Source organism: Lepisma saccharinum, chromosome 9 (genome assembly GCF_977018435.1).
Source record: "Lepisma saccharinum chromosome 9, izLepSacc3.1, whole genome shotgun sequence".
Classification (NCBI taxonomy): Eukaryota; Metazoa; Arthropoda; class Insecta; order Zygentoma; family Lepismatidae; genus Lepisma; species Lepisma saccharinum.
The window spans coordinates 92,633,387-92,649,088 of NC_139237.1; the positions used below are offsets into that span (position 1 = coordinate 92,633,387).

Genomic DNA, 15,702 nt, shown 5'->3' on the forward strand with positions numbered 1-15,702 from the left:
AACTTTGAAATGTAATTAGCGGAGACCTATAATGGGGCAGCTAGATGCCTGTTGGTCCCCCAAACTTAAATAAATAATAATAATAAAAATACCAAGAGAATTGTTCATTGCCACATGCTTTCTCTTTGTTTTTGCCAATCAGAACTTCTATAATTCAAAATAAAACTTTAAACAAGTAGATGGCAACCTCTGCACCTGCACATATACTTTTTATTTGGTAGTCAGCCCCCTTTTTATTTTTTTTTCAGATTTACTGGACCCCACCAACCCTACTTTGGGTACGCCACTGGTCACGGGAGAAAGCTTTTTAATTTTAGACTAAATGCCTTACGTTGTTAGGTTTGGTTCTATTAGCATAAATACACTGATTTTTTAAATTTATTTTTATTTGAAAATTTCCTCCCGTGACGTCAGAATGGAAGGTTGTTCAAGTGTTGTGCAATAAGGGAGGGAGCAGCGATGCCAACCCTAGCATAATTTAACTGTCTTTGGCACCTAGCACCCTGTGTTTGGCATAACAGCCAAATCTATAGTTCAAATCACAAACCCTGACACCTTCTGTGAACAAAACCACCTGCATGCAGAAAGCATTGCAAACTCATAGAAGTAAAATAATCCACACGAAAATCCAGCGTTGTTACAGGATTCATTACGTAAGGTTAAACGATGGCAAATTTGTAGTATGGGAAATGCTGCCGCAAATGACGTCTCACTTTAAACCCAATGCTCTTTCTTTTTTTACTTATTGCTTCACCTTTATGGTTAACTCTTTGCACCAGTAATCATTTCCCATGAATTTGTCTTCTTTCTTTGAATATATTTTACTTGCATTTATTAGACAAAATGATATAACATGGTAATGTATATTTCTAAGGTTTGACATAAATAGGAGTGTATTTGAAATTTGTTTGTACATTTTATGTAAATAAAATATATAATGGGCATAAACAGCCATATGCATTGCTGTAAGTCCAATAAATATATTGATGATGATCAAAACAAGACAAAAAGTTCGTAAATTTATTGCGGTTGGAAACTTTGACAAGCATCCTAATAACGAATTTTGTTCCGCCAAATATAGTGCACTTCGTAAAATAACTTGGTGACATGGCAAGGCAAGATAAGTGTGAACATTTTGTAGTAATATGCATTGTAACTTTCAATGAGCTTAGAGATTTGTGTACATAATATTTTATAACATTGGTTATTTTCTAAAAATAATCATGTGAACAGCAAGGAAGTAGTGCAACTTAGTAATATTGCCTGACTTAGCCTTAGAAAAATAACATGCCGAGTTCTATGCGTGAGGGAAAGTCTCCGTTTACTCCGAGCTTGTTTTCAAAACACCAGCAAGGACAGCCTTTGAAATGGGGTGAGAAACAGATTCTACTCAATATTTATGTAACGTTCTGTCAGTAGTATCCTGAGAAACCAGTAAATGAATTGGTTAAGTTCGTATCCCAGTGCAGTGGTGTGTCAGTGTCTGCAGTTTTAAGGGTTATGAAAGAGAGAATGACCGGGAGAGTAACAATGTATGCGGCTGCATATTCGTCTGATGTTTTGAGAACGGGTTCTCACATTCAGAGGCTCTTATATAAAATGAATAGGTGCGGCGAACTATGAGTTTAACAGCAGATGATTGCGGTCATGGATCAGCTGACGCGGAGTGATACATCGAATCGGTGAGACCTTTTGTTTACAGAAAGTCTCAGGGATGGTGATTTAGACCTTAGCATAATCTGCAACCGTCGATAGATATTGAACTCAAAGGAAAGTGCTCTGAAGAAGTAAAAATAAAAGTAACTGCACAGGTTTCCAACAAAAGAGAGTAAACCGGCCAAGGGATCCCGTCCCCCACCAACGGCCCACCCTCAAAAGTTTGTCCTTTCCCAGCACCGACACAAGGGGTCAGCCATTTGCGGTGCCTGTATTTTCGCGAGGAATGCTTATGTTTTTTATATATATATAGTAGAAAGTTGGATTGGCAAATAAAGCTCATGTGGCGCCCTCCTTCGTCCACAAATTTTGACCATCTTTGTTTTCAGCTTGTGTTCGGTTCGGTTCAGTCGATTCGGAAGCCGTCTCCCGCGGCGAAAAAAGCGTTGTTCCTGTGCATGATCATGATTTTAATTCCTCGTGCGTGCGTCTTTCAGTGTATTTTTGAGTGTGTGTTTGAGTGTATCTGAGTTTTTTCCTGCTTTTTAATTTTTTATATATAAAATATATTTGGAACAGTTTCGAGAAATGAGTACTAATAGCAAAAGAAGTAAACTCCCGAAAAGATAAAAAAAAAAAGACTTCGTGGGGATTTAAACCAGCAGCAAGGTGTTGTTGGAGGTGGAAATGGGTTAATAAGTCCTTCCATATCACTCAAAAATATGCAGTTATAACCTGTCCCTCTTCCCGCGCTGGCGATCGCTCGACAGTTTCGGTGCCAATGAGAAACGAGGAAAAAATCGTCTGCTGGCCAGCGAGGAGCGAATGGAAGCCAGAAGAGAGGCGCTTACGTAGACGCTGTTGCGACGTTGCGTATTTTAATTGGCTGCCTGGGTTTGACTTTCCCCAGCACGGAGAAAAGCCAGCGACCAGCTAGCGCGGGAACCGGGACAGGTTGTAACAAACGCGGTATATACACGGACCTCCCCCCATACCCTGGCAGTAATTAAAAGGTAACGACGCTTAACTGTGCCATGTCATCTTACCTCTCCCCACCTGCTAGAAAAAAAACATGGGAAGTATTTTTACAAATTTACTGAGCCACATGCCCTAGTTCGACCCTTGATAAGATATGGACATGCAATTATATTTTTTCCATCCCATAGTCCATTTCATCAGTTCTCCATTCATCCTCATTGTCGTACTTACACGCAGAGACCCTAAGGCAAAAAAGCGACTTAAAATAAATAGATCTTAGGGTGGGATAAAATATAACATCTAAAAATAGTAATAAAATATATTGTTAATAATAATAATGCATTCTAGCATTATTTCACAGTTCGAACAGCACTTTTCGTAGATAAGGGGTTGGCAACGCTGGGAAGGAGTGACATGTGATCTGTGTGGTTTGCATTCGGCATACAAAAATGAATGGCAGTTTTGAAGTATTGTGCAAAACGTTAATTTATTTTAAAGGCTGAACAGCAATAAATCGACAAAATGAGGTACGCGCAATTAGTAATGGGACCAGCTGGAAGTGGCAAGGTACATACATTTCTTGTGTGAAATCATAATATAAACAAATGCAAATTTACGGTATTTTATTTTTTAAGCAACACGTTTATTTTGTTTAATTCCAAACTAAAGCTGCACACTTATTTATTAGATGATTTGATTTCGTTTTAAGTTTGTTAACACACGTCAGAAGCTGGGTGATTATTTACTTACTGCGTGCTTGCTGTAGAATTAATTTCTTTTCGTATACTCCTACATGTGCGTATTTGCACACTGTACTTCCTTGATAATTAAGTCAATATTTATTTAATCGACAGATTTCAATGTTTTACGTAATGTAAAAGTGGTTCCAGCGTTAGGAAAGCACAAATAACTGAGATAATTGATCCCAAAGAATGGCCCACGTAAGTAAAAACCTGCAATTTCGGAGTGCTTTTTGTTATAAAAACTGTTTGTATGCACACTAAAATAGCGAAAGAACACGTCGAAAATAACGTAAGTATCCTAAGTAAGTATGTAAAATTATACCTACTGTTGTGGAAAGTTGTTTTGGGTGCTATATTCACTTTATATATAAAGTCTTCGGGCTGTTCTGCTTCACAGTAAAGTAACACTCTACAATAACAGACATTGTTTACTTCCATACTTTACTTGACAATAACACATTTCCGAGAGCTAAAATCAACTGAAAACGTTCATAAACAACAAAATCTTCATAAACCATGGGAGATAATTCACTTTCTCTAGGGGGTACACAGGATCAAGGGTACCCGTAGGCCTACTGTGTCATTGTGACATGATATTATTTTGTTAAATTATTTCTTACCTTTGGAATCATAATTTCTTCGGTAAATAAGGTAACAGTTTAGTATATTGGAAACATTCCTTCATTTTTACAGAAGAAACTACTTACGGAAATGAGTTTGTCTAAGGTTTACAACATTCGTCGAGGTATTTTCTTTCATCGGTGAATATATTTGACCGGGAAATCATGTATTTTTCAAGAGAAATATCTCACCAACACATCAATTCCCATTGTTTTCATTTGCTTCCTGTACCTAAACCAGATGCAGCGTATGTTTCATGACATAACCCCCTGTCAGTGTTTTCAACCCCCCCTCCCTTTTTGTACTATGTTGTGGGGCTATCCGTCAGCTACCCTGCATAATGCTTTGTGGGGCTATCCGTGAATGGTTCGTGGGACTATCCGTGACTGGTTCTTGGGGCTATCCGTCAGCTACCCTGCATAATGCTTTGTGGGGCTATCCGTGAATGGTTCGTGGGACTATCCGTGACTGGTTCTTGGGGCTATCCGTCAGCTACCCTTGCATAATGTACAACTTCCACCGGTGACGAACACGATAGTAGGTATTTTTCGGTGAAAAAGGTTGGAAACACTGCATACCACAACATGAGTCAAGGTATGGCCACCATGTTGTGTTACTGAAGCGAGGAAAGGAATCAAAGAAATCACTCTGTATGTGAAGAATTGTATTTGTTTTCTTGTAGAAAGCATAATGGCACCTTGAACTATGTTCCGCAATACAGAATTGGTAAGTACAAACCATGCGAAACACAAAATATCCCATTTTAATGTGTTTCGGATATACTAAACTGTTAACGTATATAATACTTTAACTGTGCTAATTAGTTTCTCCAAGCATAAATGTTACTTGCAAGTCTTTTCCAGTATTCTAAAACATTTCCCAATACTCCTTTTAAACTTGCGAAAAATCATTCAACATTTGGTACCGTTACCTTTGTCAAGATTCATTCCTTTATTTTAGACCTAACAGCTTTTTTACCATAATTGTTTTACATTAAAATTATCAGTCTCCCCCTATTTTACAGATAATAGATTAAAATAAGGGAATTGTATGTTATACTTCCTTAAGTGTGTTAACAAACACCATCTGCACATCTGAATTGACTTGGAAACTGAACCTTTAGATTATATAAAGTTTTATGCAAGATATTTCTCTCTCGATTATATTTTGGGCATTCCAGTATTATATGTTGCATGTCTGCACTTTTCTCAGCCATATTCACATCTCTTATTGTTTGTTATTCCAATTCCTTATAAATGTTGCCTAGTATACAAATGGCCTGATCTCAGTCTTACGAGGCGCATTCAGAAAGTAAGTTTCCCTATTTTTTTCCCATGAAAGTAAACATAATGAGCCGTATAAATTGCGCATGTGCAGCAGAGCTAAGACATATTAATCATATGCCAGGCGGACAGATCCCACCCGGCGCCAGTAGCGAGGCAGCAGTGGTCCAAAGTGGAAGCTCGTATTCCTTCTCCCGCCGCATGCGAGGTTCAGTCGGTGATAAAGTTCCTGAATGCACAAAGCATTTCGCCAATTGACATTCATCGTCAGCTCTGTGAGGTCTATGGGCCGAACATTATGAGTAAGCAGAAGGTGCGTCGCTGGTGTCGGCAGTTTTCGGAAGGTCGTCAAAGTGTCCATGATGATGAGCGCAGAGGACGTCTGTCCCTCATGACTGATGCTCTGGTTGAGCTGGTGCGGCAGCGCATCGTAGAGAACCGTTGCTTCACGATTATGGAGTTGAGTAGCCTTTTTCCGCAGATATCGCGATCCGTGTTGCATGACATTGTCACGCAGCGCCTGCTGTTCAAAAAATTGTGTGCCTGGTGGGTGCCGAAAAACCTGACACCCGAACACAAAATGAAACGTTCAGGAGCAGCACTGACATTCCTGCAACGGTACCATGATGATGGCGATGATTTCCTCGACAGGATCGTCACGGGCGATGAGACGTGGATTTCACACTGCACCCCGGAAACCAAGCAGCAGTCAATGCATTGGCGGCATAGTGGATCTCCGGTCAAGAAGAAATTCTAACAGACGCTGTCGGTACAGAAAGTGATGTGCACCGTGTTTTGGGACAGGAAGGGCATTTTGCTCATTGACTTCCTCCCCAGAGGTGAAAGGTGAACGCTGACCATTACTGTGAAACACTAAGGAAATTGGGACGTGCCATTCAAAACAAGAGGCGTGGCATGCTTACTGCAGGTGTTGTGCTCCTCCATGACAATGCTCGTCCACATACGGCTCGGCACACAGCAGCTGTTTTGACGGAATTTGGCTGGTAGTTGTTTGATCATCCACCGTACAGTCCTGATCTGGCTCCCAGCGATTTTCACGTTTTCTTGCACCTCAAGAAATTCCTGTCCTCCGGTGAGCGTTTTGGCAACGACGAAGAGCTGATGACGTCTGTCACACGCTGGTTCCATTCACAGGCGGCAGAGTTCTACGACAGTAGGATCCAAAAGTTGATACCACGATATGACAAGTGTCTCAATTCTGGTGGTTGCTATTTTGAAAAATAGCTGAACCTTTGCTGTACCTGTTGCCAATAAATGGTTTCCTGAAACTGTGTTGGTTTTTTTTTTTTAAAAAAATAGGGAAACTTACTTTCTGGATGCGCCTCGTATTAATTAAAACAATTACATTTCTTGTAACACTAACATGATGAAACCATGGTTTGTGTGCTTTGAATTCAGCAAATGGTCTGTATGATTATCCAACTGTTACAAGTTCATTTAGACACCAATCAAACCATTCATTCAAAATTTTCTTCTTTACTCTAGGGAGAAGTTCAGTATAATACAATGATACGTTCATAATATTTGGAAGCCATGCTGCTCTTTGCACACTCATCAGCATGGAAATTGCCTGTAACATTACTGTGTGTTTTAACCCAAGTAAAATCAATGGTTTTTCCAGTTTTTTTTTATTGTTTGGACTAATTTAATATGATTTCTAATATAAGGGGATAATTTGTGAAGACTCTTGTAAGAGGATTTAAGCGTCTGTAAAGCACTTTGCAAGTCACTCAGTATTAAGAACTTTCTCAGATTTAAATTTTGGACATATATTAAAGCATGGTAAATTGCGTAAGATTCTGCCATAAATATTGAACAGTCGTGCGGAAGCCGAAATAATAGGTATGTTTTCTGTACACTGCAAATTCAACTCCTGACTCACTTTTAGACCCGTCTGTGTATATAAAATAAAAACTTTGCCACTCAGATCCATATCGGCTTCCCATGTAAAATCTGCATAGTACTTTTCTGAAATTAGTGTTTAGTCTATAGAAGTGGGATTACTCCCATTTTGAGGTATGAGTAGGAGATCTATCATTTAAACTGTTCCACTTCCTCCATTCAACAACAGTTCGACCCAACTTACCTGCTGCCTGTCAACCCCACAATGGGTGGTAATTGAAATCTCTAGTTATGATTAATGCAGTCTTGAATGTATATACCTTAATTGCTTGACTGTAATTTTATGCAATGTATGAGAAGTGCACTTGGATTCCCACTACCTCCACCCGATACTCTTGAAAAATCACTAAATTGGGATTGAATGATATTGGTTAAAATGCAAGACTTTCGTGAACAGATATACCCACTCCTTTTCCACCTTTTTGATTAAGCATTGCTTGATAATTTTTTATTTCTATAGAAACTCTTCTGTCAGTTTCGTGAGTTCTAATTTTCTTGAAGGGAACTTGCAAAAATTAAATTGTACAAACGAGAACATATTTTTCATGTAATATTTGTTAAATATTGTAGTTAACATTGAGCATCTCATGATTCAAGATCTTTAGTTAATTTCAGTAACTGACGTTATATTTGCACAGTCGACCAGAATAATTTTAATTCTCTGTCGATTGTCATCCACAGATATATTCGAAGTTAGTTAAGATTAAACTGATGGACTTCTACAAACTCCGTGGTAATACTGGAACTTGAATTCATAACAAGCAATTTGACAAAGCGTGAGGCTGATATTCAGCATATTTTCGAAGTGCAAATTCTGTTGTTTTTTTTAAAGGGGAGGGTAATCTCACCAAACGTGTTGTTTGTATAATTGCTGAAGGCTGCCAGACATCCAAATTTAGTTGCGACAGTATCTTCTTATTAACCCCAACCCCCAGATTTTTCCTTACTAGTTGGGGGCATGGAAATACTCTGATTTCTTGTTGGAACATATTCAGGCACGTTTTATTTTTTTTGTTGCCATTCTAAGAATCCATACTGATATCTTGCATTGAATTATTTTTTTTCATTTTAAATAGTACCAGTGCATAGGAAAAATAAATTGAGGGATGTTCATATTATATACATTTCTTATTTGTTTTTGTTTCTTTACTTGGGATGCCGGGCAATAGACAAGAAACTTCCTGAGTTGAGACAGTAGATTGAGGGTTACTGTTTACTAACAACACACCTCAAGACTTCGGTAACAATTAAAGAATTCATATTCAATCGTCATTGAAGCAAAGTATGTTCCAAAGTCAGAAACAAGTCTTCATTCATATGCTACCAAGCTGTATTGTAAGGGGTAAAATCGGCAATTAAGAATATTGCTATTTTCTTACTAGATAATGTTCCATCATCTAATTCTCTGAAACTTATTTTTTCTTACGTATATACTTATTATTGCACAGCCTACTATTTGATATAGTAGGCTTTCCTCGTGTTGAATTTGCATAGGTTCCTTACTTATCCAATGAGTTTGAAGTTTTTGTACAGCAGCAGCATTTATAGAATTAAATAGTATGTAACGAATGGTTCATTGATGATGGTAGCAGACATTTTTACAAAATGTGGCATCTAAGATATTTTTTTCTCATTTCAGTCAACCTTCTGCTCGACGATGAAAATGCATGCTGAGAACTCCAAGAGAACAGTGAACGTTGTAAACCTGGATCCAGCAGCTGAATATTTTGACTACCAGCCGTCTGTTGATATCAGAGAGTTGATCCACCTAGATGATGCTATGGAGGATGAGGATCTTCGATTTGGCCCAAACGGAGGATTAATATTTTGCATGGAGTAGGTATCTGCATAAGGGACGATTCTCCTAAAATATGACCTTGGTTTCCTGCACTTGAAAGCATGATGGTGTATTTTTAACCCTGTGTAGGTCGCACACGTTCTGTAATTCTGGGCCTCGCATGCAACATAAAAATGTTGATCTGGAAAATTACTTATTTTTCCCTGTATAATTATTTTTTTTACTAAAGTATACATTTCATAGTTTTATACAATTTGATTTGTTTGTATATAAAGATTTAATTGTAATAATTGATGGTTTGGCATTTTAGACCATTAATTGAATGTATTTTAGAAAAACCTGGTCTCTCACACCATGCATAATCAATGATGTAATTTATCTCACACTAACCATAAAGGTTAGGTGAAAATTTAATTAATTTTAGATACATAGAGATTTGCAGTGGCAAAATTTTGTTCACTTAGAGGAAAGGAAAGAATTCAAGCCAAAGTTAAAAAGAAAAGTTAAAACACTTTAAATGGGTGGTTAACAACACTTCAAAAATTTATTTACTCATAATCACAGCAACTTTATCTATGACTAATATACTTAACTGTCCTCCTCCGTGGCCGTGCGGTCTAAGGTGCTGTGCTTTGGGTTTTTTGACTGCTGGACAGCATGAGTTCGAGCGTGCCTGGGTTTTCAGCCTGTGTATAGGACCATCGTGAGGAAAATGGGGAGCTATGAGTGAGTAGCGTAATCTGGTCTCTGAAATCTCCTATAATGACTGAGGGTTCGACGTGCTAACCCCACGTCACCCCATTACCGGTTGAAGATCACCACATCTCTAGGTAGGATTGTGGGAGGGAGACTGGCAGTCGGGAAATAGGCCAGGGCCCTTGCATGGCTGTGGAGCCACGGATTATTATTATTATTATTATATATACTTAAAAAAGTGAAGTACTCCCCTGTGCTTTGCACCATGCCATGAAGGTGTATAGGGGGTGTGGAGTTAGGGCACCACACTTTCTTGTCACTGCCGAAGGTGGGGGTGATGTGATTAACACCATGCTCCACCTTTACCCCCCAGAGTTTCCTCCAGGTACCCACTTTGGTACGATGCTGGGTAGGCACTGGAGCCGCTTAACGGGTAGTTAAATATATAATATATATACATAATATACTTAACCATTTTAAATGTAGCTATAACTTCCAATTCTTGCTTTACCGGTTTCTTACAAAGGACAAGGTTCTAAAATTTAGAACTGGAAATCTAGATTCATGTTGAGAAGTGATCTAACTGTTATAAAGCAAGTTCTTTTTAATTTATATTTTAAAACCAGGCCTCCATGTTAAGTGTAACATCTTTGTATGTACAGTCAATAATTGAAAGTACTGTGTTTAAGTGCCAATTTACTTCATCTCATAATTACACTGGGTAGAAAATAATTCTGATTTGTACAATTACTTGTAATAACAACTCTGCTTCCCTTCAGGTACCTGCTTCAAAATCTGGACTGGCTGGAGGAGCAGTTGGGTGACGAAGATGATGATTACACAATATTTGATTGCCCTGGTCAGATTGAGTTGTACACTCACATGACAGTGATGAAGCAGTTGGTGGAAACGCTTCACAATTGGAATTTCCGAGTGTGTGGGATCTTCCTCATAGACTCTCAGTTCATGGTGGACAGTTCCAAGTTTCTGTCGGGAACCATGGCAGCGCTGAGTGTGATGGTGAACTTGGAGATTCCCCATGTTAATGTGTTGAGCAAAATGGATCTTCTGAGCAAATCGGCTAAGAAACAGCTAGATAAGTGAGTTTTTCGTGCAGTCACACAAAATGAAATTTCCTTATATACCTTATTATTTTCCTGTAGTTTACGGTTATTACAAGCATAAGAAAACAGTTTTTCTTTGTGACATTTCAGGAGAACACACGCTTCCTTCATCATTTATTTTCATTTTGATTAAAGATAGTTATAACAATGGTTAGTAATTTTTTAAACAAAAAGAATCCGTTATATAATGGATGCTGTCAATGTTACATTGTTGTAATATAGCAAATTAACTGTCTGTTTTATTTTTATTTAAAATTATGAATCCCAAATATCATCAGGTAATTCAAATTCATCATTGTTTTCACAAAGTCTCTTGATGTTTTCTGTTACATTAAATTTTAAAGATGGTGGCTTAATCCATTTGTGAAAAAGAAAACTCCATACTGGATCTATGTTACCATTTTCATTATTTAATTTATTCCAGTGTTCTTCTGCAATGAACGAAGCTTCCCAGACATTCAACTCTGTGTTTCCCGTCAATCTTTTTAAAACCCTTCTCTTTTTAATCAAATGCTTCTCTTCGATGATGTGAGCTGACAAACCTGTTCTTGGGTTTAGATTTATAATGTCCAAATCGTGTTCGTGCCATCTTATTGCCATTTTCCTTGCTGTTTGTCCCACATAATCTTTTGAACATGAACAACTTATATTAGGGATGAAGGGAGCGTGTGTTCTCCTGAAATGTCACAAAGAAAAACTGTTTTCTTATGCTTGTAATAACCGTAAACTACAGGAAAATAATTCTACAATGCAAGCAATGCGTACATACAAGAAAAACTTATATACCTTGTTTATCAAATGAGGTGCATGTTGCTTATGCCATATTTATGCTGTTAATGGAAAAAATTGCACATTTAAAACGTCTGGAAATGTCACGCAATGTGCCTTGGTAAATTGGGTGGAAACCATGCCAATGCAAGACATGGTAATATCTGTTCTATGCTCCGTTCCCACTACAATGGGAAGAACCCTCAAATTTTCAAGTGTGAAATGGTACAACACAAAATCGTTTATTGCGAGAGAGTGAAATCATCATTTCTTTCAACCTCTCCAGTGTGGAGAGCGTGTAACTCTTTAAACATGATTCGAGGAGATGCTAGTGGATGCAGGCCTTTCACATTCTGCTGCTCTGGCATGGTAGTTCCTTCTTTTGCCACGCATCAGGATTTTGGTGCTGTCCGTTGCCGGTCCGTGGGAAGGTGTTTGTTTTCACTTGCATGGGCAGATGTTTTTTTTTTTTTTTACAGGCTTTTAAGGTTTGTGCTGTTTTGTAAGGTTGTCGTGCAGGGAGGATGGGTTGGGTGCATATGCATATTTCTGATGGGTTGGTGGGAGTGGTCACCATGGCAAGTCTTTCTAACGTGGATCTCACTTGGGCACAGTTCATGCTTGGGTTTCGTTGGTGAGGTTGCACGTAAGGCCTATTCTTCTTCTTCTGAGCCGGTGGTCCATGTCTATCCTTCAGTCGACACGTCGTCATACTTACATACTTGCTTCCACAAGTGCAGGTGATCATGCAGATGCCAGTTTGTGCACTGGGGTTGGTATAGTATTGCTTGAAATGGGTTAGGTGGAAGGGGGCTGTTCTGTTATCTTGAAACTGTGCCTAGTTAGAACTTTTTGTATATTTTTTTTTTGTTGGGTCAGGATGTCTGAGGAGGCTGATCCATTTTTCTTTTACCTTTTCATTCTGGTTGCGTGGCTGTTTATTTTTTCTTTTGGTTGCATCTAGGAGGCGGAGGATAATATTTCTAATAATACTATGCAAGTCGAGCACTATAATTGCAATCAGCCTATTGGGCTCTATAAATAAAAAATCGTACTTGTGCTTGTAATGCAAAGGGATTTTGTTTGCCCTCTTGTTAGAACTGTGTTAGGATTATGGGGATTTAGCACATGTGTGTAGTGAAGCAGCAACCTCCCTTTTCATCTTATTTCTAAATTTTTGAGGCCATAAATCCAAGCCCTATTCGTTAGCATTGTTACCTTTAACCTGGTAGATATGGTTAAGAAAACAATTTTTATTTGTTTCAGAAAATGAAAAATTCAGTAGGAAATTAATGTAGTGGAATATAATACTTGTCTGTGTAACTGATTTATTGAAGTTCCATTTACTTTAGTGGCCACTGTAACAGTTTCATGGTCAAGTAAGTACTTTATTCCAGGATATTAATGTTATGCATTTTCTAAGCTGCAAACAGCAGTGTTACAATCTCTCCCATTACAGATACCTGGAACCTGATCCCCATAATCTGGTAGGTGACATGGAGACTGGGTCCAAGTGGAGTGAAAAGTATAAGAACTTAACAGAGGCCATTGGAAAGCTGATAGACGACTACAGCTTAGTGAGGTTCTGTCCTTTGGATATAAGGGATGAAGAAAACATTGGCGACCTTATGTTGACGATAGACAATATCATTCAGTTTGGTGAAGATGCTGATGTGAAAGTTGCCGAATTTGAAGAACCTGATGAGGACGATGATATACCCTCTGCAGGACTTCCCTTTGATTGATGTGAATAAAGTCAATGTAATGTGTAAATAAAATTCCTCTTTTTTAAGAGAGCATTTCTCTTCGAACCATTCCATGGAGTAGCTCGCCTCATTCAGTGTGAATTGTGCAATTCTATTGCTACAACTTTGAGCTATCAACCAACCTTTGTGCTTTAGTAGCCTGGATCTATCAATTTTTTTTTGTGTGTGTGTGTTTAGACACATGGTTATCACACAATTCCATTACAGCTGTTATTTCACATTTTTCACTGTTTATTATACAGCTCACGACATATGATGGCTGCGCAGGTAGACAGAGAAACATCACAGAAGACAGGTTGGCAACATTTGCCAGAATTCTTGGTGGCCATGCCTTCGCTTCAATACAAGGGGTGCAGATTGGCTGTTTCTGTCATGTGACTCCACCATGTTGTGCATATAGGTTCATCGGCCACCATATAAAGCAAGCTGTATAATAAACTACAGAATTAGTTTCTTCTTGTTCGGCAATTTATTATGAAAATGAATGTTTGAATCTTGCAGTCAGGGAAAAATTGCTGTTACAGAATCATGATATAAAATAGTTTTTCAGGATAGTTTACACGTCTCTAACACCCTCTCCTGACTACATAGTTGCCCAAAACACACGATTGGAAATACACAATATATCACACCAGGTGGTTAGAATTCAAGTTGCCCTACTGAAAACCCTATGGAGACCATGCGAAGTAATGAAGCTTGGTACAGAGGCTATGCAGACAATGGCGAAATGAATGCCGATAGGGAAAAAAAAATCAAATTATTGCTGCCAGTGCTTCGAGTAGGACAACTTCAATTCTAGCTGCCCAGTATATTAGTAATAACAGCCAATGTGCTACATCATCAATTACCAGCAGATAAAATACCACATGAAACCACACTATAAATTTCGCAATGACACTTTCGTAACTAGAAAATAATGTAATATTTTTTGTTGCTTTTCACATCAACCAAGATGGATATATTACCTCGCATGTAGAAAAGTTACACAGAGAAGTAGGTCGTGGACAGAGAATGTAGATAATGATTGCCCTTTTCATGCGTATTCTTTTAGAAGTACCGAGATCCGATTTCATAATTCACACAATGTTAGTAAATTCCTTGACGGAACTTGTTAGTTGTGTGCACAATTAGGTTGACTGACTCGGAACTTGCTCAATTTTTCAGATAGATGTCAATTGGGGATGGTTGATATCGGAAATTTGAGATCGCAATATATCATCATATATTTTTCAATATATCATCTCCATGATATATATCACCAAATATAGTGATGAAAAATTGCTAAAATATGACGATATATCATCTAGTTGATATCACCTGGATGGTATTTTTTTCAATATTGCCCAATACTATGTCAATACACACTTTATATCTATAATAATTTGATTATTATAGAATGCTTGCTCTGATGTATGCGTGTCCTGCCCAATGAAACAACATACACAGATGACAAATTCCAGAAAGCATTTGTGCATGATGTTGAAATGTGGAGAAGAAATAAATTATCAGTAGAGCCCGGAAGTTCAGGTATTTATTTTCGTTAAAGTAGGCCAGCAAAAAGGCATTTATAATGTGGAAAATGGGCACTAAAAATGGGAAAAAAGGCAAAATAAACTGAAAAAGGCACATGTGAAAGTCACTTACTTTTATCTATAATTTCTGGCAAAATGTTAATGAAGCATACATAAAATAAGCAAATGTAGCTGGACTCATTTCGATAACAGCATTTTCACCTTTTAGAATATCACAAATTGTCTTCAATTGTTTCAAGTCATCATTTGCACTCATTACCCATTTGCACTTTTCCACAACAGCTGACACTTCCATCATCTGCTGCATAGATTCCTCGAAGATTTTCATGGATGCTACAAGTCTCACCTCTTTTTTCTAGCTTTGTAATTGTCTCTTGCAATGCACCATAATGTGCAAAAATAAACGACAGTTCATTCTTCAGTTCTGAATAGCACAGGAGTTTTTCACTTAACGAATTGAAGCCGCTTCATTTTCTGGAAGAGCATCGATCACCTCACTGATTTTTTCAAGGTGGTTAGCATAATATATAGCTGCTGATATCCAGGCTCCCCATCTGGTCAAGACTGGTTGCGGACGTAAACTAAGCTCAGGTGCAACTTCCTGAAATGTTCGGGTTCGAGAGGGAGATTTCAGAAATATCTTCTTTGTGTTCGAAATCAACCTGTCGACTTCTGGGTGCAACACTGGTGCAACACACTAACTTTTTCGGCGATTCTGTGCATTGCGTGGGCTACACATGTGATATGAAGCATGTTCAGGAAGAGAATTTTCAATGCTATGGCAGCCTTCTTTATATAGGGAGCTGCATCACTG

General features: G+C 38.2%; 1 protein-coding gene across 1 annotated transcript; it reads left to right on the forward strand.

Moving 5' to 3' along the window:
- The first annotated feature begins 3,037 nt into the window (after positions 1-3,037).
- LOC145992825 (GPN-loop GTPase 3) lies at positions 3,038-13,382 on the forward strand. Its single transcript, XM_083129216.1, has 4 exons — positions 3,038-3,201; positions 8,844-9,040; positions 10,478-10,798; positions 13,050-13,382. The coding sequence occupies exons 1-4, from the start codon at positions 3,157-3,159 to the stop codon at positions 13,333-13,335; spliced, it is 849 nt and encodes a 282-aa protein (XP_082985342.1). The 5' UTR covers positions 3,038-3,156; the 3' UTR covers positions 13,336-13,382.
- The last annotated feature ends 2,320 nt before the right edge of the window (positions 13,383-15,702 follow it).

Excerpts from the sequence above, each read along its gene's own strand:
- LOC145992825 (XM_083129216.1), top strand. The coding sequence starts at position 3,157 with ATGAGGTACGCGCAATTAGTAATGGGACCAGCTGGAAGTGGCAAG. Across the intron at positions 9,041-10,477 it reads GGATTAATATTTTGCATGGA|GTACCTGCTTCAAAATCTGG; the intron begins GTAGGTATCTGC and ends GCTTCCCTTCAG. Across the intron at positions 10,799-13,049 it reads GCTAAGAAACAGCTAGATAA|ATACCTGGAACCTGATCCCC; the intron begins GTGAGTTTTTCG and ends CTCCCATTACAG.